We start from the raw sequence: 27670 nt of genomic DNA on the forward strand, positions 1-27670 counted from the left end.
CGCCAGGTGGCACATCGGCGATGACTGTGCCGAAAGTTAGTGCTAGCCAGAAACAGGTTGTGGTCTGTGCACACTTGCAGTAGACGGTTCCCGTTATCTGTACTGCGACCAACAAGTCCCCATCGGCCACCTAAACGACTCTCTTCTGTGCCTAGACGCCCGACCTGAGCATTCAAGTCTCCGGCTAGTAATACAATATCTGTCGAACGCACTTTCTTTACAGCACACCACAAAATAATTATAATAATGGCAACAAATGATAATCGAAGATTTAGAAACACTTGAGGATCAAGTGGATAAGATTGAAATGATCTTTTTTGAAAAGGGAAACAATTTAAGCCAAAAGAACAGCTATGAGAGTCAAGTACAGTCACCTGCTATACTAATATGTTCAATTTTACAATTGGTTGATCAGTGTGTAGTGACTAATGTCATGTTACTCGTGTTCTTAACTGATGACTGAATTCCTTTGATTAAGCGGTGATTCGCCATCTAGTCCACATGCTTAGATATCGCATATATACTGTTTTAAAATGTTGGCGATTGAGAATAGTTGGCAGGAAACCATGGGTCTAGGTTTCGTGCTAGTTGACATAAATACCACAGACAACATAGGTTCACTGAAGATTGCAGGTACACCTTACTGATGAATGCCAACTGGCATGAAGAGAAGGACACGTACTTCTCAACTAATTTCAAACCAATTAACATGTTCACTTTTGTTGGTTTGTATTGTCGAAGAGGGTTTACAATGAGATGATTCGGTCGTCAGAATGTTGATTCAAATTAAGTCACTCAAGAAAGGGGTTGAAAATTTAGCTGTGTTGATTTATAATCTATATGCTTAAAAAATTTCGCATTGGATTAATAGCGTCAATAATAACGATAATAATATTAGTTGTGAAAACCATATGGATATATTGTGTAATGAGGAAAATGTTATCCGAGCAAGTGTGATGAGAAATTCATATGAATTGAAAGATAAACGAGCACATTAAGGATGTAGGCAGGACAGTGAGGAACATGAAAGAGGATTAATGTGTAGAAGCAGATAATATGTGGCTCATGCATGGGATAAATAGCGGGTCATTGCAAAACAAAGAGGATGAATGTCCCTCTTTTAGATACATGAATCCAGCTTTATGAAGTTGATCCCAGGTGCTTAAAATACGTAGAGGAATCTCAACCTCCCCACTTTAAGTAGATGGCTAGGGACTGGATACAAGGTCAAGAAGGTTTTGTCTAATTTAATGTAGCACTCATTCAACTATTTAATATAGGCTGAAACAATAATATATATACAGTAAACAGCATATAACGTTTGTTTAAAAGAACACATTTCGATAATCAATATGTCTATGCAAAGAAAAACATAAACGGAACTAATAATTATATTTTGTATTTCTTTAACAAAACCAATTGAATTCCCATTAATCTAAAAGAAGGGAGAGTTTATGTCAGAGTAGAGACAACCGCACAAATTAATTTGTCTTTTGATAACATGATTACAAAAAAGATAAATAAATTTAAAGAGAAAGTAGAGAGAAATAATACAGAACAAGATTACTTACTGTATTTGTTCGTTTAGCATTATTTAAATGTGTTACATAAAAATGAATAAACTCTAGTAGGATAATTTCACTCCAACTACTATTCAACAATTGCATTTTATCTTCAACCTAAAAGTACGGAAGTAAAAAGAAAATTACATAAATCACTTAATTATGAAGTAAAGATTTGTGGATAACACTCAGATTTGAATTACATATTTTCTAGATGGCAATTATTAATACTTCGGACTACTCAAACCAAAAGAGATGAACTGGCATTCGCGCGTACGAACTTAATGGTTTCATTTAAATGCTTTAACAATCACTAGCCTATTACCAAAAAAGACTCATAATGGGGCTAGAAAGTAGAGCCCTCACTGTGACACTTGTAATTCTTCGAATTCAAATTCACATACGATCACGAATCAATACTTTGCTGGGAAATCCGATATCGAGTGAATCCCAGTAGCTCTAAAGCTACAGTCAATTTGTGATAAAGATTAACTTTCAAAATAGTCCTACTGGGACCAAAAACAGTGATCTATTTTGAGCAGTATTGTTGGTGAAAAAAATTTATATTTAGAGGTTAAAATAAAGAAATTTGACTCATTATTATGTACGTTGAACTATGGTTATAAAACAATCAGTTTTTTTCATCTTATATATACAGTAGATCTGTTCGAGGTAATCCGCATAGGATGCACATATGCAGTCCTAAAAATCAGTGGGAAGAGTCAAACAACAAATACAAAAACCAATCTGTCCATATGGTTCTGTTTTATGATCATGACACATGATTTATACGAATGGAAATAGTTGAGGAAGTTCATCACATATTGTCAAACAGATGATTGGATAGTATGTAAATAGTACTTAGCCATTCCATAGTACAATTATGATGGAAAAGGAAGGATCGAATCACCACACCCCACGTCATCATGATTGAGAAAAAACAACTAAACCCAAACTTACACGGACAACAACTAAAGTCCTTACCTGTTTTCAAAAGGATCATAGGATAGTTATGATAATGTATTTGTAACAATAAATAGAATTTAGACATCAATTTACTGCCTTACTGGTATATTTCTAGTTAACCAATTCACATAAAACTAGTACAACTTTTGACAAACCACAAGAAAACCTAGTGACCCATGAGAGTATGTAATATTAGTTATTTTTCCCCAAACAATGAACAGACTAGTCAAATCTCACGTTGGGCTACATATATAATCCGACATTTCAGTGCATCTGATAGATGTACTGAGTTCTTTGCCCAGATAATGCGATTTTACAAATCAGTACCATCTTATCAACTTAACCTATTCATATGACATGAGTAGAAAAAAAGTCGTTTATTAAGAACAAATTATGTTCAAGTTCAATCAACGTAAACTTTTAGATGATGCTACTCATGAACTGCAGTCTAAAGTTCGATTCTTGCTAAAATCAATTCTGATGATATTGTCAAGATTGATAAATGTAGATTTTACAATTACTTCGTTTAGTAAGGTTAATTAGACAAAGTATATTGTATATTTTTCTTGAACATCGAAGTATTTGACAATAAGTAAAAAAAAAAGAAAATTTTTAAATAAGTGTGAAATAAACAAAGAAACCTGAAGATGAAACAATAACAAAGAACTCACTTCCATATTACTTGAAGCAAAAGATCAAATATAACAATATGTAAGATGCTATTACCACATAAAAAATGTTTAGCAATGAACAAAGATAATAACCTGCAAGTATAAAGTGAAGTAAGGGACTGGATAATTTGCTGAATTAAGTTCTCTCCTCTCAATAAATGCATTATTTATTTATTTATTTATTTATTTATTTATTTATTTATTTATTTGAACACATAAATATTGGTACAAGGGGGCACCAGATATATATGCGTTGGGAAAAATTAACAATGCATTGTGCATTTATCACATTTATCAATAAGAAATGTTAGACAATTTATACTCTTAAGTTTGTTGTATCCCAAATAATTATACTAATGAGCTTTATTTGAAAACCAATCAATGCTAACATCTACGTTATTTATATTGTAACCACCACCACTCCTGTTGCCAATATGTGGACAATTTTAATTGATAGATAGTTACGAAAATGGAGTAAATATATTGAAAGGACAGAGCAGATTTGGAATTCAAATGATAGGTAGTGTTGCTTTTTCTAAGCTAGATGATTTGATGGTTTGAATTTCACTGTTTTTTCTCTATTTGAAGTGGGGAAGTTGATGAGGTTAGCCAGAATAACAATGTGATTTTCATATAATCAAACCTCATGTAGCACACAGAAAACATAAGGATATAGGCTTGAAGATTAATATTCATTTACAAGTAATGAATCAATGTATTTTCTTCTAGATTGTACTCCATTCTTTATGCCTATTTAATAACTTTTTCTGCATTTAATCCTTTATTATTATCACTATTATTGTTAACCATTATTTCCATTTCTTTATTTTTGTTTTATCCCACTGGATTTATCACCACACATATACACCTTTTTAAAGTGGGGAAAATTTCCCGATATGGAAAAAATTGCATAATTGCATAATAACAATACGTTATTGATTGGGTTGTCCATTACTGTTGTCAGATAATAACAAAAATAATAGTTATTATCATAACATACATAACAATACATTACCCACAGTGTTTGAAAAGCAAGTCGTTTATGTTATTGTTGCGTTATTTTGTTCTTTTTTAAAGAGAGGAAGAGATAAATAAACAAATTGTGGAGGAGAGCTACTTTTTATTATGCAAAATAAGAAGCACTGAAGTAGTCACGACAAAATGACAACTAAAACAACAATAGGAACAATAATTATTGTTACAGTGGTATAAGTGGTGGGAGGTGATGGTGAGGAAATGAATTTGCAATTGTACGAGATAATGATAAAAAACAGAATTATCTAAAAGAAAGAAGGTACATGAATGAAACAGTTCAATAAGCTAATGATAGTAATAATATTTTATCAATAGATATTTCTCTCAACACACAAATGTAAGGTAGAAAAAAGCCATAGTGAAAATTAATACATACGTACATTTGTTAAATGAAGATTGAGGAAATTCCATGCAAGAATACAAATGCGAATAAGTATTGCTTTTTCTATGATAAAAATTTTATTGAATGTATCACGTTAGTGAGCAATGCTGGTGATTAAATGTAAAGGTACAATATAATGATGACAGATAATTAATAAGGCTATGTATTTCACTGACCATAATGGCTGGGATATGCATTACGTGTGACCGCAACAACTGTCTACTTTGATGTGTAATGTGGGCTGGAGCATGTTGAAAACTGGGAGTAGTTATTCCAAAACTTAGCGCGTGTCCAAGAAAGCAGAAGCCGTTAGACTGATTAATCGTGATAAAAGTAGACTTCCTGGTTGAGATTCATATGACAATCGTGAACGATTGTTATAGACCTCAGATGGCATAGCTAAACATAAGTTACAGTGGCGCAGATGTGTTCATTCTTCATTGGTGTCAAAACCTTGAGTTGCGATATTATTTAGTCCTATCAATCCTCGTCGTTAAATCACTAACTTCAAACTACATATTTAGGCTTTTTCTAACGAACAAAAACACTATTAGTATTGCAACCAATTCGTTATTCATCTTGTTAATTTCATTTCATCATGCGGACAGGGTGTGGCAGATTGATCAATATGTAGTGCGAACATATATGCCAAGTCCTAGATTGGTTATAAATAACTATGATAATATTATTTACGTTTTATTATCCTTATTTTAGTTTTAAAACAAGTTATTTCCTTAACTAGTGATACACACTCAACCTTTTTCTAATAAAAAAATTTGATTTATATAATAGACAGTTATCCACCAGGTATATTGGAAGATGGTTGCACGTAGTATTACAAATTGATTGAAGTCAGGAATGCAAACCATCGAATTCGGAGCTCAGTGGTCTGGCGACCAAAGATCCTGGGTTCGGATCCTGGTGACGGGGTTGTGTATGCGTACTGCTAAAAAGTCTCAAGCTAGGACGAAACAGCTATCTGATGCTTCTTGGTTCTCAATGATTACTTAACTAAGACCATTTCGTGATGTTAGGTATAAAAAATATTAGTTGGTAACAATATGGAAAACAAAAAACAAGTAATAGTAATAGGATGGAAAAAACCAACAAGAAACAAGGACAATAACATGAACACAACTCACCGGTAATACTTTAAACGATTCAATTTGAGCCATCCAATCCACCAAATAAAATAAACACGTTTCTAATAATGAACATAAGGAAGACAATAAATCGTCTAAATAGAGATTAATAATTGTAGTACTATTTTCATTTATTTGAGCAGTTGAAGGAGAAGAAGTACCAAGTGTTGGAAAACAATTTGCTTTATTATTTTTAAAGATTGGCATACTGGATTCAGCCGAGTCAAAATGACTAACTGATTTTACCTGAGAACCAATATCATTATTATGCGGCTGTGATTCATGTACAAGTGATGATGGTGACAATGGCAAGATGGGATTTGAAAAATTTCCTACAGACGATTCTCTAAACATTAACACAGGCTCCGTATTGATGCGTTCATTGATTATTTCGTTTCGTGATAATGACGTAGAGGAAGAGGATGATGGTATTGTGGTAGTACTGCTATTCGTCAGTTCGAGATTTTCGGATTTTAAAAATGAGCATAATTCAAAGAGACTGCGTTTTAATTTCTACATAAAGGAAAAGAAAATACATCTAAACATTTGATAGATACAAGAATTGTAATACATTTTTAAATAGTTTATTACGTTATGGAAATCTTTGCAATTCGGAAGAGAAAATTGAACAAATCCATTTTAAGTAGTAGTTGGGAATGAAAAACAGGTGTATTTTTGTTGTTTCGAACTCGTCATTTGGATTTATTTGTGAATTTTAGTATGTTGACTTTTAGTACCTTATGTAATAAGTCTTTGAACGTGTAATTCACAGTACATGTGACGTTTCTATACGAACAAATGGGGTCACTTAGAATAATCGGAGATTATTTTGACCAGGAGTTAACACTACCGAAACTTCTTAGTTGAGTGAAAACGGCAAGAAAATCAAATCATCTAGTCTTCTCAGTGTCAAATTAGGTTCAAAGAAGTTCTGGAGAAATCATTAGCAATTGACAGGTGACAAATACACTTTAGCTCAGAAGTTGTGATGGACGATTGTACCATCTTTTTACAAAAGGATTTCGTGTGTCTAATCAACACAGATTACAACATGTGATCGTAAAAAGTTCGTGTACTAAGCTATATTCCTTGATCGAATGTTCTATCTTGTAAGAAACTATGTGCATGAGACTGGCATTATCTAGTCAACAATTTCAGTAAATTCTAGGAATACTTGTAAAAAATCACTGAACACTTAATAGACCTTAATTATACACAAAAACCACACAGTTCTAAAAAGAATTTGTCCAGTAAAAAAATCACGAGTAACTGATTATTCGTACTTTTAATAAATACAAATCATTTGCTAAGACCTGGAGACTAAAGCAATGCGATAAAAATTAAGACAATTATATTTAAGCAGACTGAATTCAATGGGGTTGGACATATAAATATGAAGAGATATGACCAGTTCACTGGACTATTTTCCCAATAGATGAATGGAATAGTGATACAAATACTGTTGTGATATGAGTTCGAATCTCAGTGGAAGTATCAATCCCCTCGAAAGTGCAGACAAGTCTTGGCGACTAGTTTACGAGTAGTTCCCTTCAATCATCTAACATTAATGCTACTTGAAAGCATCGAAATCACGAAATGATGTTTAATAATAATAATAATAATAATAATAATAATAATAATAATAATAATAATAATAATAATAATAATAATAATAATAATAATAATAATAATAATAATAATAATAATAATAATAATAATAATAATAATAATAATAATAATAATAATAATAATAATAATAATAATAATAATAATAATAATAATAATAATAATAATAATAATAATAATAATAATAATAATAATAATAATAATAATAATAATAATAATAATAATAATAATAATAATAATAATAATAATAATAATAATAATAATAATAATAATAATAATAATAATAATAATAATAATAATAATAATAATAATAATAATAATAATAATAATAATAATAATAATAATAATAATAATAATAATAATAATAATAATAATAATAATAATAATAATAATAATAATAATAATAATAATAATAATAATAATAATAATAATAATAATAATAATAATAATAATAATAATAATAATAATAATAATAATAATAATAATAATAATAATAATAATAATAATAATAATAATAATAATAATAATAATAATAATAATAATAATAATAATAATAATAATAATAATAATAATAATAATAATAATAATAATAATAATAATAATAATAATAATAATAATAATAATAATAATAATAATAATAATAATAATAATAATAATAATAATAATAATAATAATAATAATAATAATAATAATAATAATAATAATGATCGAAACTGAAACTTACAGGGATAAATTTTTGAACAACTTCCACAACTTTGTAATCATGTTCTACCGATGTTGTAAATATCTGTCCAAATCTAAAGCCATTTGCATGGGTAGTAGGATTATTTTTAAATAAAATCTCATTATCGTTACCATAGTTAGTAACTTTATTTGCATTATTATTAGTAGTATTAGTGGTAGTAGAAGAAATAGTAGTATTAAGATGAGAAGTAGTAGCACCAGTATGATTTGATTCACTTTCATATTCTGATTTATGGTAAGATGACGTGGAACAAGTAAAACTAGAATGACCAGTACCTTCAGATATCTCAAGGATATCTCTTCCACCTGCTCCTCCTATACTAGTAACACCACAACCACCACCACTGAGTTCATCATCCTCTCTATCTTCATCATCAAAATCCCTATCAGGATCATCAATATCATTTTCCGTATCATCATCATCATACTCGTCCACCTCATCGTAATCAGTATCTTCTTCATCATCAACAGTACTATCTGTACAATCGTCCCCATCAGTATCATCACCTGTCAGATAATCATCATCTGGAATCTCATCAATGTTACAATCATATTTTTTATTTGTTAATAATTCATTATTGATCAATTCAAAGCTTCCATTGTTCGTATTGCTAGCAGTAGAATAGGTATTATTATTACTGTTGTGATTGTTAGCACTTCTTAAATTATCACTAGTTCTGACACCGCCATAATCACCAGATACTTCAGATTCACTTGATCCTCCACCTTCTGATTCACCACGCTCTGTTTTTATTGATTCAGTCTCGATAAAATCCGTGGGATTTGATTGATTGATTGAGGTGGAATTCATCATCATTTGTGTATGTGATGTGGTAGTATTCATCAAATGTTCATTGGTCAATTGGGGATAAGGATGGTTAGAAAGAGAAGGGAGAGAAGGAAGAAGTGAAGGAGGCACAATAAGTGGAGCTTTTATTTGTTGTCGTATGTTTTGATGATACTGGCTATCATGGATAGAAGAGGTTAGTGAATACAAATGATTATTAATACCATTATCATTGAGAAAAGATGAATTGTTTTTATCGAAGTTAAAAGGTAAACATGAATTACTAGGGTTACTTGTAGATTTAGTAGTAGTATTGAGCATATTTCCACATAAATTCAAGCTAGATGATTCAGATAAACTACAAACAACTGGACTACCAAAACTAGAATGTGGTTGATTATAAACTAAATGTAATTTAGAATTTTGTTGAGAATTATGACAAAACGGTGGAATAGATTGACTAGGATTATCGGTATGTAACGACAATTGTGAAGCACTATCACTGTTGTTGTTAATGACAGGAGTAGTATTTACAGTTGCAGGAACAGGAGTAGAAACAATAGATGTGTTGCTATTGCAAGAACTATCACCATGACTAGGACTATCATGGACATTTTGTAGTACAAGATTTGAAGGATGCATAACTGATGAGGACGAAGTAGGAAGATTAGGATTTAAATAAACTGACGTCGATCGGGGAGTATCTTTTAATAACGGATGATAATTTGCGTCCATAATTTGAAGATAACTAGAACATTCATTCATTACGGACGAGTCATGTAGTTCCGATGATGTTGGGACAAAAGATGGTTCAGAAGAATTTACAATTCCAAGGCATGATGGATACCAAACACTTGTAGATGATGTTGAAGATACACCTTTTGTTAATGATGGAATCGATATTAATGGAGAAGAGATTTTAACATGTGATTGGATTCGACTATTATTACTGTTATTATTAACTTGATAGTGTGAACATTGATCATAAGAATCATTTAACAGATAAGACGGAAATTGTTGATAATTATTCAGCTCCCTTGTTTCATTACATACACTGATGTCAACATGTGCAGTAGTGGGAGTAATAGTAGTAGTAGTAGTAGTGGTGGAATTAGCAGCAGTCGCAAAAATAGTACTATTTATGTCTGTAAAGCATAAACGTAAACGTTTCGGATCTGAATTTGACAAATCAACAAAATCTGGATTAGAAGAACGCATCCCAGTAGAACATGATAACAATGATGCTGATGAAGATGATAAACTCATTGACTTCAATGTTTCTGTTGTTGTAGTATTCGTGGTGGTGGTAGCAGTAGTAATAGTAGTAGTAGTACCGGGAAGCTGGTAATAAAAGATATAAGTCCAGTTAGTAATCACACCAAGTAATCCATCAGAAACACAAAAAATGGTGAATTAGAATACAAAGGATAGAAACGATATCCAATGGATTAAACAAATAGACATCGCTGCTATCAAATATCCAATATATATATATGATGAAAACAGACTCAACCATAGGTTTAAAAAAACCTAATAGCTTTAATAATTATTATTATAGCAATCAACAATATATCACACACATGCACGTATGTTTGATTACGCATAAATATATACGACAATAAACACCAATGGTCATCAACGCTGCTGAGCACAATTATTAATTAAATCACAAAACCAATAAGAAAGAGGAATAAAAAGAATCATACAACAGAGAGAAAGAAAATGAACTCAAAATTATTATTATTATTTTTTATGTATATACGACTAAAGGTTCATTTGTTTGCATTCGCTTGATTAGTATTATAACTATTTAGTGGTAGTAAATTTTTAGGACAAACCTGGTAACCTCCTCCTGACTGCCAAACATTCAACACGGTGTCAAGGATTATTATTTTTACTAAAGCACTATTATTCTAATCGTAGAATGGACACTTAAATCTCTAGTGTAGTTATAGGTTCAATTATAAGGGTGATAGTATATAAACATATCGGGATTATACCTTAATAATCATTTGTATATCTACATGATATTGTTGTTCTATCAACAAAATTTATTCATTGACCTATATAAGACAAACGACAAAATGTTTCTATCTATAAATAACAACCTAACTTATTCGACAGTATTTTCTCCTATTATTATTATTATTATTATTATTATTATTATTATTATTATTATTATTATTATTATTATTATTATTATTATTATTATTATTATTATTATTATTATTATTATTATTATTATTATTATTATTATTATTATTATTATTATTATTATTATTATTATTATTATTATTATTATTATTATTATTATTATAGTAGTAGTAGTAGTAGTAGTAGTAGTAGTAGTAGTAGTAGTAGTAGTAGTAGTAGTAGTAGTAGTAGTAGTAGTAGTAGTAGTAGTAGTAGTAGTAGTAGTAGTAGTAGTAGTAGTAGTAGTAGTAGTAGTAGTAGTAGTAGTAGTAGTAGTAGTAGTAGTAGTAGTAGTAGTAGTAGTAGTAGTAGTAGTAGTAGTAGTAGTAGTAGTAGTAGTAGTAGTAGTAGTAGTAGTAGTAGTAGTAGTAGTAGTAGTAGTAGTAGTAGTAGTAGTAGTAGTAGTAGTAGTAGTAGTAGTAGTAGTAGTAGTAGTAGTAGTAGTAGTAGTAGTAGTAGTAGTAGTAGTAGTAGTAGTAGTAGTAGTAGTAGTAGTAGTAGTAGTAGTAGTAGTAGTAGTAGTAGTAGTAGTAGTAGTAGTAGTAGTAGTAGTAGTAGTAGTAGTAGTAGTAGTAGTAGTAGTAGTAGTAGTAGTAGTAGTAGTAGTAGTAGTAGTAGTAGTAGTAGTAGTAGTAGTAGTAGTAGTAGTAGTAGTAGTAGTAGTAGTAGTAGTAGTAGTAGTAGTAGTAGTAGTAGTAGTAGTAGTAGTAGTAGTAGTAGTAGTAGTAGTAGTAGTAGTAGTAGTAGTAGTAGTAGTAGTAGTAGTAGTAGTAGTAGTAGTAGTAGTAGTAGTAGTAGTAGTAGTAGTAGTAGTAGTAGTAGTAGTAGTAGTAGTAGTAGTAGTAGTAGTAGTAGTAGTAGTAGTAGTAGTAGTAGTAGTAGTAGTAGTAGTAGTAGTAGTAGTAGTAGTAGTAGTAGTAGTAGTAGTAGTAGTAGTAGTAGTAGTAGTAGTAGTAGTAGTAGTAGTAGTAGTAGTAGTAGTAGTAGTAGTAGTAGTAGTAGTAGTAGTAGTAGTAGTAGTAGTAGTAGTAGTAGTAGTAGTAGTAGTAGTAGTAGTAGTAGTAGTAGTAGTAGTAGTAGTAGTAGTAGTAGTAGTAGTAGTAGTAGTAGTAGTAGTAGTAGTAGTAGTAGTAGTAGTAGTAGTAGTAGTAGTAGTAGTAGTAGTAGTAGTAGTAGTAGTAGTAGTAGTAGTAGTAGTAGTAGTAGTAGTAGTAGTAGTAGTAGTAGTAGTAGTAGTAGTAGTAGTAGTAGTAGTAGTAGTAGTAGTAGTAGTAGTAGTAGTAGTAGTAGTAGTAGTAGTAGTAGTAGTAGTAGTAGTAGTAGTAGTAGTAGTAGTAGTAGTAGTAGTAGTAGTAGTAGTAGTAGTAGTAGTAGTAGTAGTAGTAGTAGTAGTAGTAGTAGTAGTAGTAGTAGTAGTAGTAGTAGTAGTAGTAGTAGTAGTAGTAGTAGTAGTAGTAGTAGTAGTAGTAGTAGTAGTAGTAGTAGTAGTAGTAGTAGTAGTAGTAGTAGTAGTAGTAGTAGTAGTAGTAGTAGTAGTAGTAGTAGTAGTAGTAGTAGTAGTAGTAGTAGTAGTAGTAGTAGTAGTAGTAGTAGTAGTAGTAGTAGTAGTAGTAGTAGTAGTAGTAGTAGTAGTAGTAGTAGTAGTAGTAGTAGTAGTAGTAGTAGTAGTAGTAGTAGTAGTAGTAGTAGTAGTAGTAGTAGTAGTAGTAGTAGTAGTAGTAGTAGTAGTAGTAGTAGTAGTAGTAGTAGTAGTAGTAGTAGTAGTAGTAGTAGTAGTAGTAGTAGTAGTAGTAGTAGTAGTAGTAGTAGTAGTAGTAGTAGTAGTAGTAGTAGTAGTAGTAGTAGTAGTAGTAGTAGTAGTAGTAGTAGTAGTAGTAGTAGTAGTAGTAGTAGTAGTAGTAGTAGTAGTAGTAGTAGTAGTAGTAGTAGTAGTAGTAGTAGTAGTAGTAGTAGTAGTAGTAGTAGTAGTAGTAGTAGTAGTAGTAGTAGTAGTAGTAGTAGTAGTAGTAGTAGTAGTAGTAGTAGTAGTAGTAGTAGTAGTAGTAGTAGTAGTAGTAGTAGTAGTAGTAGTAGTAGTAGTAGTAGTAGTAGTAGTAGTAGTAGTAGTAGTAGTAGTAGTAGTAGTAGTAGTAGTAGTAGTAGTAGTAGTAGTAGTAGTAGTAGTAGTAGTAGTAGTAGTAGTAGTAGTAGTAGTAGTAGTAGTAGTAGTAGTAGTAGTAGTAGTAGTAGTAGTAGTAGTAGTAGTAGTAGTAGTAGTAGTAGTAGTAGTAGTAGTAGTAGTAGTAGTAGTAGTAGTAGTAGTAGTAGTAGTAGTAGTAGTAGTAGTAGTAGTAGTAGTAGTAGTAGTAGTAGTAGTAGTAGTAGTAGTAGTAGTAGTAGTAGTAGTAGTAGTAGTAGTAGTAGTAGTAGTAGTAGTAGTAGTAGTAGTAGTAGTAGTAGTAGTAGTAGTAGTAGTAGTAGTAGTAGTAACAGGCGTAAGTAAAGTAAAGTAAGTAAGTAGTAGTAGCAGTAGCAGTAAAGGTTTGGGTTTTCCAGTTGTTGGCATTGAAGACTGAATTCGAGTTGGTCTTTATTGGAGTATGGGTTACTATCGAACTCTTCGATATAGTAATCGTAACTATAGGTTTATAATAGTGATTGGCAATGAGATCCAGAATCCACGTTCGATCGTATTTGGGATTCAGTGGCTTAGTAGATAGTGTATTTTGAAGCTTAGAGTGATAGTAACTAGGGGTCAAGTATCAACGTATACATCAACAATGGGATACAAGCACATTCAAATGAAAAGTTCCTAATAAGATAAAATGGGAGTCTCATACTCCAGTGTTAACCACTATCATCTAACGGTGTAATCAAAGTTTTTTAAAAATTACATTTATCACCACCACAAGTAACAACAGGATTTTTTTAACCAATAACATAATACTATAGCTCATCACGAAAGGAGCACTTTTATTAAATAATATATTCCTTTTTAACTTTTTTTAAAATCGGTATGAGGATAGGATGTGTCTGTGAATTTGTGCAATATTTAGCTTTTTTTTGTTCATTCAGTGAGTATACGTAGCATATGAGATCATAATTGTCACTGGAAATTTCATTTGTTTTTTTTTTTTTTTCATCCGGTAAGTTGGAATGAGCTACAGTGGCGTGTTTATAGAAGACATATGTGGACAGCTTAAGCTGATTAAAACGAAGTTCATAACAAAAAGTACACTGTTATATGAGGCATTGGCACATTAGCTGAACGAAAAATGCTAGATATCGCACTTTTATTGAAGACTGAAAAGGGTGGGTTATCTTCACAATGTGATTTTGTGTCAATTTTACAGCCGGCAACTCCAAAGGAGAACAGGTAACACAAAACAAAATCAAGAGGTCTAAAAAAAATTATGTTCGTTTGACTTTGAAAAGCTGCGATTTCAAAATCAGCAGCAGCGAAGCCTGATGACATTGGAAAATTGTTAAAACATACACATGTGACATGATTAACACTATAGTAATGAAAAATGGATTAAAAACTTTGCAAGCCCATAGGAAACAAGTTAAGCAATTACAGGTCTTGAGATAGTGGGAATTCAAGAACAAGTGTGTATAAAATCACATAAATCTATCAGATTATAAATATTGATTGCGTAAATACCAATACACACAAACACAATATGTAACTTTATGAACTCAAAGAAAAAGCTGTTATGACACACTTAGAAAAATAAGAATTATGTGAAAACCGAAAAAAAACATCCAGTTGAACTCTATACGACCAGTATGAAAAAGCCCACATAGATCAGCAATTATCTTAGCAACTTAAGCGACAAGTCATTTCTATCCGACACAATGTTAAAATCGATTCTTTCTATTCACTCCAACAGATATCCAAATTATCGACAATTTAGATTAAAAACTATTTTACATAAACAAGTGATACATGTACATATCATAACACCTTTTGATTCATTTCTAAAACAATGGTAATAGTTTTTAGAACTGAATGATAGTGCTACATCTCAAACAGTACAAATGTAATTTTCCGGGTCAAGGACACAATAGACAATTCAATAGTAATGCAACTTACTAACCAAGTATACGTTTACGTACTAGGAGGTTTGAAGTCAAACATTTTTCATAAGGATTAGTGATACTGTAGTTTGCGCTACTTATGCAGACAGACATAAGTAGTGCGTAGAAGGAATTGGAATAGAATTGCTTGCTTACCAGCAGAAGATTGAAATAAAGAGAATAAAATGGAAATCGGGGAGCAATCGGAATAACAACAGGATTAGAAGAATGACGGAGTATATAAAGGACAACTCAAGGAAGATGTACAGATGATGTATTTAATGTACAATTTTCATATTTTACAAATCCACTGTGTGGTTTTGCATAAAACAATAAATTGGTTTACCGTACCTGAGTTTTCGTTCACTACAATACTAGTCACCTCTGTTCAGATCGAAATAAGTAAGTCACTGTTCGAATCAATAGTCAAAAGCTGAATGCTGTAGCTACTAACTTATCATTCAAATGGTAAGTAGATATTATCCTACTACATAGTTATATGAAGATAGTACGTGAATGATAGCATCATGATTTCTTATATGAGTTCTATTAATGAATTTAGTTAAAATGAAACTATATACACTTGGTAATTTTATGTTTATTCAGAAAAAATAACAATGAGAAATGTAGACATCTTGAGAAAATACAAAAATGGAACTATCGAAAAATGACTATTATATTGAATACAGTTGAGTTTCACGTAAAACGATTGGCTACCATAAATACTGATCAACTAATTTTATGGTAATAGAAAACGCCATAAAAATAAATTTCCATTACCAGAAAGAAGATATCAAGAGGATGCACGGTACTGAATCCAAATATGAAAATAAAGCTTTCTGTGTTAAATGAAATACATTGTATTTCTTAAATGGTAGTCGTATGTGAAAAATTAATCTAATATTTGTTATTATTCCTAGTATTTTCACTTGGATTGTTCAGTTCAATCAACAAATATGTTACTGAAATGACCAAATGATACATCAACTATGTCTTATTATCAATAAACAGATATACTTTTATAGATAATGCAAGACTGAATACATATATTCTCACTACTCCATCTAATTATTATTCATAGACAATACTGTATCGAAATTAAAGAATATAAAATAAATATAGCAAATGAATAGATAATTTTAACACTATAATATGAACAAGACATTCTTGTTTCTAAAATAAGAGTTCTATTGCGGAATAAAGTTATAAATTAAAGATCAAAAATTATTGTTTATTCCATAAGCTTATACAAGCAATATTATTGATAGTAATCTATTGAATGTACGCATCCAAAAGTTTTTGCAAGCATATGTATGAGCATGTAGAAAGATGTGGATGGATGAGTTTGTGTACAAAAACCTTAGAAGATGAATAGAATACGTAGGAAAAAATGCAATGTCTACATACTTAAACATGAACTGAGGTGAACTGAACAGAACTAAACTGATCTAGTCGAATATTATGCAAAATATAGATCAATCAGGCAAAACATTTGATATATGTGCACAGGATGAGAGCGAGAGAGGAAAAACAATAAACTGAAGTATATATATATATATATATATATATATATATATATATATATATATATATATATATATATATATGTCCTCATGAGGTCATACATATTACACAAAAATGCATATTTATTTATACGATAGTGGTAACACATAAACACCGATAAATAAATACATTAAATATAATATAATACGGTGCAGTACAGTTTGTTTTATGCTACATACTATGTTACATGAAGTGTAATTTATTAGATTTATATATATATATATATATATATATAGTTACCAGAATAAATGAAGCGATTGGAGCGCACAGTTACTTCACTTTTTATTACTGAGCTGTGTATATGTACGAACTACTCTATAAAGAAAAATTTCGCACTTAAAAGTGTACAAACAACCTAAAAGTCGCACCATTTGTTAATCTGTTTGGTGTAATTAGCAAGTGCTCCTTTCACCATTCCAGTGTACGACAGCATATGTTGATAGAGTGATATCACCTAGTAAGTCAAAGTAATGACACTAATACTTAGTGAACAGTATGCCTTATGGAGATTGGAATAAGAACTTTCATATGATGCTCCAGCTCATCTAAAACAGCACCAGGACGCCTGAAGAGTCACGTGAACGATCTGCGGCCGTGGATAATAGAATGTCTTCATTTTACGTACACCAAGTCAAAGAACATCACAGAAAGTGAGGCATACAAAATAATCGTTGAATTACGAAATATCCCAGCTGGCCATGATACGTTTGATAGACCGTCCGGTGGAATTTTCTGTAGAAGTGAAATGTTTTTAAGAACCTAATATGATGAAAGTCATGCAAAAAGCGGCGGATGATTTTTAAAACTGATAACCACAATCAGAGATGAAAGCGTCTGCCAAAATGTTTCATCCTTCCTTGGCTCTGCCAGTAATCCACTACCAGAAACACAGTTGTCAGGGTATAATAAACAAAACCCTGCTACACAATGATTGGAAGTCAAAAACTTTAACAACTAACGCACTGCAACAAAATATAACTATGACACCAAGTAAGCCCTTTTTCATCATTGTGAATGTCCTTGATCAATAAGTGGAGTCTTAAAACACCAATTTTAGTGACTCGGATGCATTTTATGCCCTGGTATGGCCGAGAGTAGGGTGGGCCCGACCTCCCTCTCGAAATGCTCTCACACGGCCACGCGTATACAGCCTCTGCCAGGGAAGTTCTACTCACTTCCTTCTCGTGGGGGGGTGTTCACGAAAATGAGAGGACGAAAAGCGAATGTCGGGCGCTTTAACTGGATCCCAAACCAATAGTGCACATAAGCTCCAGTATCCTGCGGGAACAAATGGTGTATGAACCAATTGTTGGTCACCGGCTTCCATGGGACGGCATCTCCTCACGATGCTCCACGGCCTTCCGGGTCAAACCTTTAGGTCAAAGGCTCGGGATGTGGCCCCTAAGAAAACCACCGGCTTCGGTCTGGGCACCTGAGCAGTATTACAGCCCACACACAAATAAAGTGAAAATAACGATATTTACTGAAATTTCTATTCTCGCTTCGATTTACAATCAGACAATTCACATTTATTATTATTATTACTATTATTATTATTATTATTTATTTATGTATAACAATCTACCCAATGCTCAATTTATTCGAAATTATCAAATCAAACCTTGGTAATGATACATACAAACTTATTATTATTATTATTATTACTATTATTATTATTATTATTATTATTATTATTATTATTATTACTATTTACTACGTCATTGATTCACTCTCTTTTATTCCCACTTTGTGTATCCTTATTTTTCGAATTATACAGCGGCTCGTTTTTGGTGGAAATTCGACTGTATCTAAACGTTCTCGAGTCACTGTCCGGTTGAAAATTGTATGTTACCACTGAACATGAGTACTGAAGCAGTTTTTCTGAAACCACGTGCACCATTCAAACTGGCTGCCCTCAGCGTCCGCACACTTATGCAGGTCGGACAACAGATAGGGCTGGCTATGTCTTAATATCGACGTTTGCTATCTATCTGAGACCCGTATTCAAGACTGTGGTGAAGTACTACAAATTCTCTATCCATCTGTCGCTTCAAAAAGCGTGTTCTACGTGCGCTTATCCTGGGACCCTGTGGCATCTTCGTCTGGTGTTGCTGGAGTTGGTGTCACACTAAGCACCAGAGCTGAGTATAACCGGTGACTGTACTTGACTCCCATAGCTGTTCTTTTGGCTTAAATTGTTTCCCTTTTCAAAAAAGATCATTTCAATCTTATCCACTTGATCCTCAAGTGTTTCTAAATCTTCGATTATCATTTGTTGCCATTATTATAATTATTTTGTGGTGCGTTCTAAAGAAAGTGCGTTCGACAGATATTGTATTACTAGCCGGAGACTTGAATGCTCAGGTCAGGCGTCTAGGCACAGAAGAGAGTCGTTTAGGTGACCGATGGGGACTTGTTGGTCACAGTACAGATAACGGGAACCGTCTACTGCAAGTGTGCACAGACCACAACCTGTTTCTGGCTAGCACTAACTCTGCATCTCAAGCCTGGACTCAGATTGATCACATAGCGCCAATCTTACCTTATTTTTCAGTGGCCAAAAAAGTGACCGCCACCAAAGGATTGATGTCAGCAAGTTGTTTGCAATGTAATGAAATTGAGCAAAGCTTGTGTGAGGATCGAGAAGCCTGGTGGTCGGAGCTTGCGAATGAGCTGGAAGCAGCAGCTGCATTTGGTAACTACCAGAAGCTCTTCCAATTCATCCGAGCCACTGGCAGCAAGAAGTCTGGTGTGAGCGAAACAATCTGCGAGGATGATGGGATACCACTCACTAACATCCATCGACGTTTTGGACGATGGGCAGAATTCTTCGAAGGGCAGTTCAGCTGGCCTACTGCTCCGGCAACATCGGTCAGATTGTCCCGCCCTCCATGGTCGATGACGACTGATTCACCAAATGAGGCGGAAGTTCGCAAGGAACTCCAATTCTACAAATCACCGAATCCAGATGACTTACCTCCGGCTCTTTCTAAAGATGGTGGTGACTTTCTGATTAAGGAACTGACGACGTTGTTCACAAACGTCTGTGAACTAGAGAGTGTACCAACGTCATGGAATGAGTCGATAGTTGTCCCTATCTTTAAAAAGGGTTCACGTCGGTCCAGGCTGGTTTTCGTTTTGGTTCGAGGATGTATTAATCATATCTTCACCCTCTGCAAAATGTTAGAACACCGTCGTACTTATCACAAGCCAAAAATCGTAGTGTTTCCTGACATCAAGGCTGCCTTCGATTCGTTGGATAGGACTGTTCTCTGGGATTGTCTATTGAAGAAGGATGTGCCTGAGAAGTTTATTAACATCCTGAAAGCCCTATATACAAACACCTCAGGCAGAGTGAGGGCATACAACCACCTCTCTCCATTGTTCCACGCAAGCATTGGGCTTAGGCAGAGTTGTCCAATCTCACCATTCCTCTTCAATGTTGCCATCGATGACATTCCGGAAACAGCTCTGATGAATGTAAGTAATGGTGGTGTGGATCTGTTGCCTGGAGAAAGACTTCTCGACCTTGAGTATGCGGATGATATTGTCTTACTGTGAGATAATGCCCAAGCCATGCAATCCGCTCTTAATCAGTTGGCAATCAGTGTCCGTAGGTATGGTATGTGCTTTGCACTTTCGAAGTGCAAAGTACTTCTACAAGACTGACAGGATTCTAATCCTGTACTCACCCTGGATGGTGAGCAGATAGAAGTAGTCGAGAAGTTCGTGTATCTAGGTAGCTGCATAAGTGCTGGTGGGGGTGTGAGTGATGAGATCAATGCAAATATAGCGAAAGCCAGAGCGAATTATGACAATCTGGGACATCTTTTGCGCCTTTGTGATGTTAGTCTGGCTGTAAAAGTTCGGATTTACAATGTATCGGTGAAGGCAGTTTCTCTCCATGCTTGTGAAACCTGGCCTCTTGGAGTTGAGGATGTTAGACGGATCTCTGTGTTTGATCATTGTTGTCTCCGAAGGATTGTAGTGAACAAGAACACCAGTGGGGAACGATAGAATGTGATTATCACAAAATTAAAGGACTTGTTAGTAAAATCTATCTTATAGTAAAGGCTTAATTTGCAAAATGTCCATCAGTTGTCTCAAAATGACTCAGACTTCATTGCTCTTGCATTTTCATACAAACTGCATTCTGTTCCCATTCTTTACTGGTCGATCCTCTTGTCTCTCTGCTGCCAGACCTTCTGTTGACGAGTAACGTCATATACTACTTATGTCAATACAAGTAGCACACACCACACTGACATCCAGTGGCAACACCATGTTAGTAATGCAGAGGTTCTGCATCGTATGATCGGGCACAGAGACGATAATTCAATTGGTGTCACCATCTTGAAACATCTACTTCGGTGACTTGGATATGTTCTACGAATGTCATCTCAGAAAATTCCACGTCGTGCATTGTTTGCCGATTCTGGGACTGGTTGTAGAAAAGGGAAATGTGGTCAGTGTATGACATGGTGTTGTGGTATGAAGGAAAGCTGCAAAGGGCTGGCTTCTGTTGGTCCTTCACGACTCCCTGGTTGGGGTCCGAGAGATAGTGCGACACAGTGGCTAGAGACGTTATCAGAAATGGCTCAGAATAGAAGCCAGTGGCGATCCTGTTGTAACCTCCTTATACGTTTTTCGTAAACAGTGATCGTATCTTCCTTAACTGAAAGATTTCTTCTGATTGTACCTTTCCGTTTCCCCCATTATTATTATTATTATTATTATTATTATTATTATTATTATTATTGCACTACCTTACACTAATCTGGTAGTTATTGTTCTTCTTTTTCTTCCTTTACGCTCCTTACCTTCCTTTTTTCTCTTCCAGTTCTCATTGTTTTGTGTTGCGCATATATAGTTGGTGCCCTCTTGTACCAATATTTGTGTGTTCAATTAAATAAATAAATTATGTGACGTTCAATAGAATTCACTCTGAGGACAGCGTAACAACAGTGGAACTAGTTTAGAAAAGCAATCAGTTTATGTGATAACTGTATGTTACTAAATTAACACGAGTTGTTTCAACATAAATCCCCCAACTGAGTTAAACAGATCAAATAGATCATTGGTGATTCTATTAAAGTTATTTTTCCTATATAAACAGGAAAGTGTATTTTGTAAGAACTAGAATCTCCTTATAGGTATCACTGCCAAGGTTGGACTTGATAATTTCAAATAAATTGAACATCGGGTAGAAAGTTAATAATAAATATATTATTTCTTATATTCCAATGAGTAGAAAAGTTGCTTTTCTGATGTATTATTTGCACTATTTAAACTTGTGTTAATTTAATCTGAACGACGAAAGCTTCACAACCAAACCATCCAGCTCAGAGAACGAAACTCCATCAAAAACATTAATATTACATATTTCTTGATGTCTCAACAATATTTAGGCTTAGTGGTTAACAAATGCAAATAGAAATGAACTTGAGTTAGAAATCCCTACTTATTTTCTATCCACTATTCTTAGATGTAGAGAGCATATAAAAATATAGTGAAAAATAGAAGAAATTTACTGTTGTTCTATCGTGATCAGATATTTTATTAACAGAAACAAAGAAGAGAATATAATAACGATAGGAGGAGAAAAAATATGGTTAAGATAAAATAAATAAAACGTTGATAATTTTACAGAGCAAAAAATTCTACATAATAATAACAAGTGATTTGCAGAAATGAATTATTAAGGTGATTTCCATTAAACCTCATTAGATATTCAACCTATTATTAATGACAAAATGATTGGTTATGATAAAACAGTTTTATAATTCTAGGAACAGTAAGATAAGTTTGTAGTTGGTTAAGTAAGATAACTGAATCAATCAGGGGAGGTGGGTCGAGGGGAAAGATAAATGCATATTATCACTATTTCTAAATTAGGTATTCTGTTGGATTTTAATTCAACTGTTAAATATGATACACATAGACTTGTGTTTTCAACAACTTTTTGTCATTTAATAATGACTCTCTCCTATTACATTAATGAATAATAAACGAGTTAGGTGAAAGAACAAGATACATATAGAGATATAGAGATATAATTCTATATAGAGATATGATTCTGTAAGCCAACTTTTTTCGATTTGAGTGTGTACACACTGAGAAGTAAAAGAAATATCTTACAAATAATTGGAAATAAACCATTAGAATAAAATATTATCAACTATGCTTTATATATTTAACTTTTATCTTCAATGTATAATTTTTAGTCTAAAGAATGATTTTTAAATGTTATCTAGATACAGAGTACGACAGCAATACCTACTTCTTTCATACATTAATTCATACAAAAAATAAGAGAACACTGAATAATCAATTGAAAGTAGTATACTGCAATAACATGAGTGGTTGAATATAATGACAAAAGACATATTGGTCAACTCGACTATTGTTTACAGTACACAGTTAAATTATATAATTAGATCATTTAAGTCTGATTCATTCAGTTATTATTCTAAATTACCACAACGAGATCAAATTATCAAGATGAATAAAGTAGTACATGTAGTTGTAGTATAAGTGATATTCCAACTAATGCAGTTCAGTCTCAAAGTAAGTGACATTATAAACTGGCTTTGTGTCTTGGTTTGGTTACTATCTGGTCAATTAACATATTTAGACATGTAGAGAGAGTAACTAATACCAATTGGAGAATCATTGAAAACCAGGGTGTATTGAACAGTTATCTGTTCAATAAAAGATGGCATTAGGGATTGTGTACTCATAACTCCACGCATAAATGGATTAATCATAAGATAATCTTAATAGTGAAATATTCCAAAAGAAAGTGATAAATGTAGCCTAATATTTTTTCGAAAAATAAACTAATATATAGATACTTACTTTCTGGGTTAAATCAATGAAGCCTGAAGAATTCATGGTACATGTAGGTAAATGAGAATGACTTCGACAAACCAAAGAATCATTGAAAGGTAGATTAACCATACTTGTGTATGTATCCGTAGATATGCCGGTGGATGAAGAAGTAATATTCATAATAGAATTGGTAGTATTATTAACAGAAGATTTAATTGAAACTGAATTCACAGAATCAGTGATGATGACAGGAGTTGTTGTTAAACTACAAATAACAGTAGAACTACTGCCGGACATATCGATATTTGAATGATCAATAGGCTTAAGTGATGTTTGATGATAAATTGGACTTGAAGAAGAACAAGAGTTAACCGATGAAATATTGTATGAATTAGTTCTAGAATCATTTTGACAATTCGAATGCTTTGATATTGATGATGATGATGATGACGATGATGTTGATAAATGATCATTCTCAGTGCTCATTTCTTCAACTGACGATACAGGTTTCAGATTAAATATATTTTGAGAACTGCAATGATCAAAGTTTGAAAAGAACATGACATAAAATAAACATTTTTATCAAACTATATTTGATAAATGAGTATTTATAATAAAAATGAAATGAAAACTGTCTATAGTGAGTTTTTATGCCACCATTCTCAATTCTTTTGAAATCTAACAGAGACCATCAATTAACAACAGATAAGAACTAAGAAAAAAATGCATTAAATAGACGATAGAAACTAATACAAACCTTAAACAATAGAAGAATAACAAGGTTTGCACAGTAAAGTTAATTCCTTTTATCCTGGAAACCTTGTTCTTGTATTATTTAAATGTATCCAGGGGACAGGATGAATGAAATACAAACTTTATTAACAAATAATCTCTATTAATATTCATGAAAGTAGATTAGATGAGGTACATAGAATTCGTTAATAGGTAGTCATTCAGTCCTAATGTCAATGTAATTGTATATACTAAGATACATCTGAATTAAATTAATAAAGAACAAGAAAGACTTAAGGAAAACACTTTTTCTAAGCTGAACAGACAGCCACTATTACAATATTCATTTTTGACAATAAAGATTACCAAAGATGTAGTTACCATAATTATTGTTTTTCTTTAAAAGAAGGTTAGGGCTAGTATTTTAAGGTGTTATCGTTAATTGAATAACGATATCCACTTTACTCTAAATTATGTTATCAAATGTTAGAATTACCTACATGGTGTTGACACCGATAACGAGCAATCTGATAGAAGACAACCATGATAGAACATAGATCTGCTCTATTCAAATTCATTTAGATCATAGACAACGAAGGACTGAAAGTCAGGCAATCGGTCACAACGTAGAACCTGGTACGTCTGAAAGCTGACCTTTATAATTAAAAACAATGATTAACTTTTAACTATTACTTCAGCTACTTCTGTAAAACCATGTTCAAAACGTAAATGAAACTATATTACAATTTTGTTAGCCAAGCATTTCACTGGTACTATAATGAGAAATTCACTCCGTGAATGTTATAATATTTTATCAAAATTTTTCATGAAATAAACTTATAAGGTTGTATGTGTAGTTGAGAACGCAATGAATGTATTGTAATTGATTAAAAAATTATCATTCTTGTTTAATTTTTCTAAGAAATTAAAAGTAAGTGGGACTTAGTGAGAAAGGAGATTTAACTACAGATCCTATTAAAACCTTTAAAATATAACTGTTAAGTGATGAAATACAATAGAAAACGGGATATGTTGCTAGTTGGCTAGCACACAAATAAATGATTTCCGATTGAAATATATACACTAGAACCATGTTATTTTTTTGTTAAACCTCTACGAAATTTCCCATTTGCCTCCCTCGCCACCAAAAAAAAAATTATAACGAAAAACAGACAAAAAGTAACCACCTTATCTTTGCTTTCTCATTGTTAAAGTTGATCAGTCTCTAGTGGCATGAGTAAATCTTGAGCGGATTATCTCCTTACTAACATCTAGTGACAAGTTATTTAGTTAATTTGAAAAGCGGCAAAAATGGAATCCAACATGCGCATTACGCCTTTTTTGGAACTCATTAGATATATATAGATGCACTTGTATCCCAGTGTTGATGTTAATACTGAGTAAATCAGTTTGCTTCATACACTGTCACATTATCCACTAAGTCAAGAGATTTATGACTTTACTAGAAATCACTTAGTACTATTATTATTATTATCTTGAACATACTAAGGTATTAATTTTAATTAAATAGGAAATAAACTTATCTACTACACCGATACATGTCATTGTAAAACACCAATTGTAGAACAGGCTAAGTGTATTCAACGTGTAATCAAAAGTCAACACTCCATTACTAAATAATACAGAAATTCCCAAACAATCACTTGGTTGAACTTATTTATTCATTTATTTAAACACAAAAATATTGGTACAAAGGGGCACCAAATACACATGCGCCACACAATAACAATGAGAATGTGAAGAGATAGAGAACATAAAGTTAGTATAAGAAAAAGTAAGACAATAACGAACATAAATTAGTGTATAGGAGTGAAATAACAATAATAAAAAGAGAGGCTGTTCGGTTAACAAAAGTACAATAAAAAAGAATCCTTTCAGTTAAAAAAAGTTACGTTATTTTTTTTTATGAAGAAAGTAAAAGAAAGTTACAGCACGATTACCACTGGCTTCTATTCTGAGCCATGTCCGATAACGTGACAAGCCACTGTGTTGCACCATCTCTATGACCCCTTGTATACACTAGTAACAAACTTTAAGATGGAAGTCTGGGCGGAAAATCTCGAGGATTGGTGGAATGAACACAATCTGGTAACACTGAATTATTTCCACGTTACGTCATTAGTTAACTACAGTCGAAAAATGTTGGTAAATTAAATACTAACTTAATGATAGGATGATATTCTATTCACTATGAGACCCGTTGATTCTCGGTTAAATATAGAGGGGATATGAATGTACACTGCTAAAAAGTTTCAAACTAGAAATTTTTATTCAGATTTTCACTGACGAAAATTCATCTAATATGTATGTAAAATATGTAAACTGTAAAGTATGTTTTGAGAAATAGGAATGAACATGAAGAATAACATTATGCAGACATACTGATTTTACCGTTTTTATCTAAATGCTTAGGATTTAGTCTTTCAACGACATAAAAAAAGGAGAATACTACTGTGAAAACACGTTTGTACGTGCATTTCATATAAACTTGTCGCAAATGCACAATATTTATTTATTGAGAAGAGAAGCTAACTGGTTGACAAATACAGTAGTGATATATTATCATACATCAGATCCCTTGTATAATAAAATGCCTATACACCACGGCATCAACCACAGTCACTTATAAGCAACAGCGATAGAAACTCAACTTCTGTTCGTAACTCCGACTCAACAATATATATATATATATATATATATATATATATATATTTTCACTCCCATTCTCATGTACATCTCTTTCATTCTAGTGAAATATCATTCGGACATTAACATATAAACATACATGTAGACAAAAGCCACAAACAATCTATTTCCTTTATTCTCTAATGTACTGACTGATAAAACTACTTTGCTCTAGAAAACAAAAAGTCGATGATACATGTTCCTTGATAATAAAAAAGACAACCTGGGGAACGAAAGTGTTTTTTCTAGAAAAAAAAGTAGATGAGTTATAATCAAGTATATACGAGCCATGAGAACACAAATAAATATTGATATATATATTTAAAAATCGAAGAAAGCCGTGCTTTATTTCTAGAACAATCGAATCAATATGCTATGGATTAGCCTCAACCTCTAAGTTCATAGCTTTTAATGTTGACTGAAATGAGTGTCAAAACAATCTTCTTTCTATACGATAATACGAAAAGGGATTAGTTGTCGATGTGAGTGTAGATTGCGAAAGAGAATAACGGCAATACTAGTGATGGTGACTGAAAATGAAACATAAAATTTTATTCATTCTATTTCAATGGGCTCCTGTTTCTATTGAAAGATATAAAAAGACGGCATTCAGTGAATTGATTAAAGCTACAAACAAACACTGTTAAATTCCAAACACAAAGGGTTAAAAT

General features: G+C 32.3%; 1 protein-coding gene across 1 annotated transcript in view; it reads right to left on the minus strand.

Moving 5' to 3' along the window:
• Nucleotides 1-27670, minus strand: part of NFKBIL1 (Nuclear factor of kappa light polypeptide protein enhancer in B-cells inhibitor-like 1) — an 80026-nt gene that overhangs the window by 23088 nt on the left and 29268 nt on the right. Inside the window, exons 5-8 of the mRNA XM_012936568.3 lie at nucleotides 23589-24093; nucleotides 8109-10256; nucleotides 5759-6271; nucleotides 1572-1679 (exon numbers count right to left, since the gene is read on the minus strand). Of these exons, the coding sequence (XP_012792022.3) occupies nucleotides 1572-1679; nucleotides 5759-6271; nucleotides 8109-10256; nucleotides 23589-24093 (3274 nt within the window). The remainder of the gene's footprint in view (nucleotides 1-1571; nucleotides 1680-5758; nucleotides 6272-8108; nucleotides 10257-23588; nucleotides 24094-27670) is intronic.

Source organism: Schistosoma haematobium, chromosome 2 (assembly GCF_000699445.3).
Source record: "Schistosoma haematobium chromosome 2, whole genome shotgun sequence".
Taxonomy (NCBI): domain Eukaryota; kingdom Metazoa; phylum Platyhelminthes; class Trematoda; order Strigeidida; family Schistosomatidae; genus Schistosoma; species Schistosoma haematobium.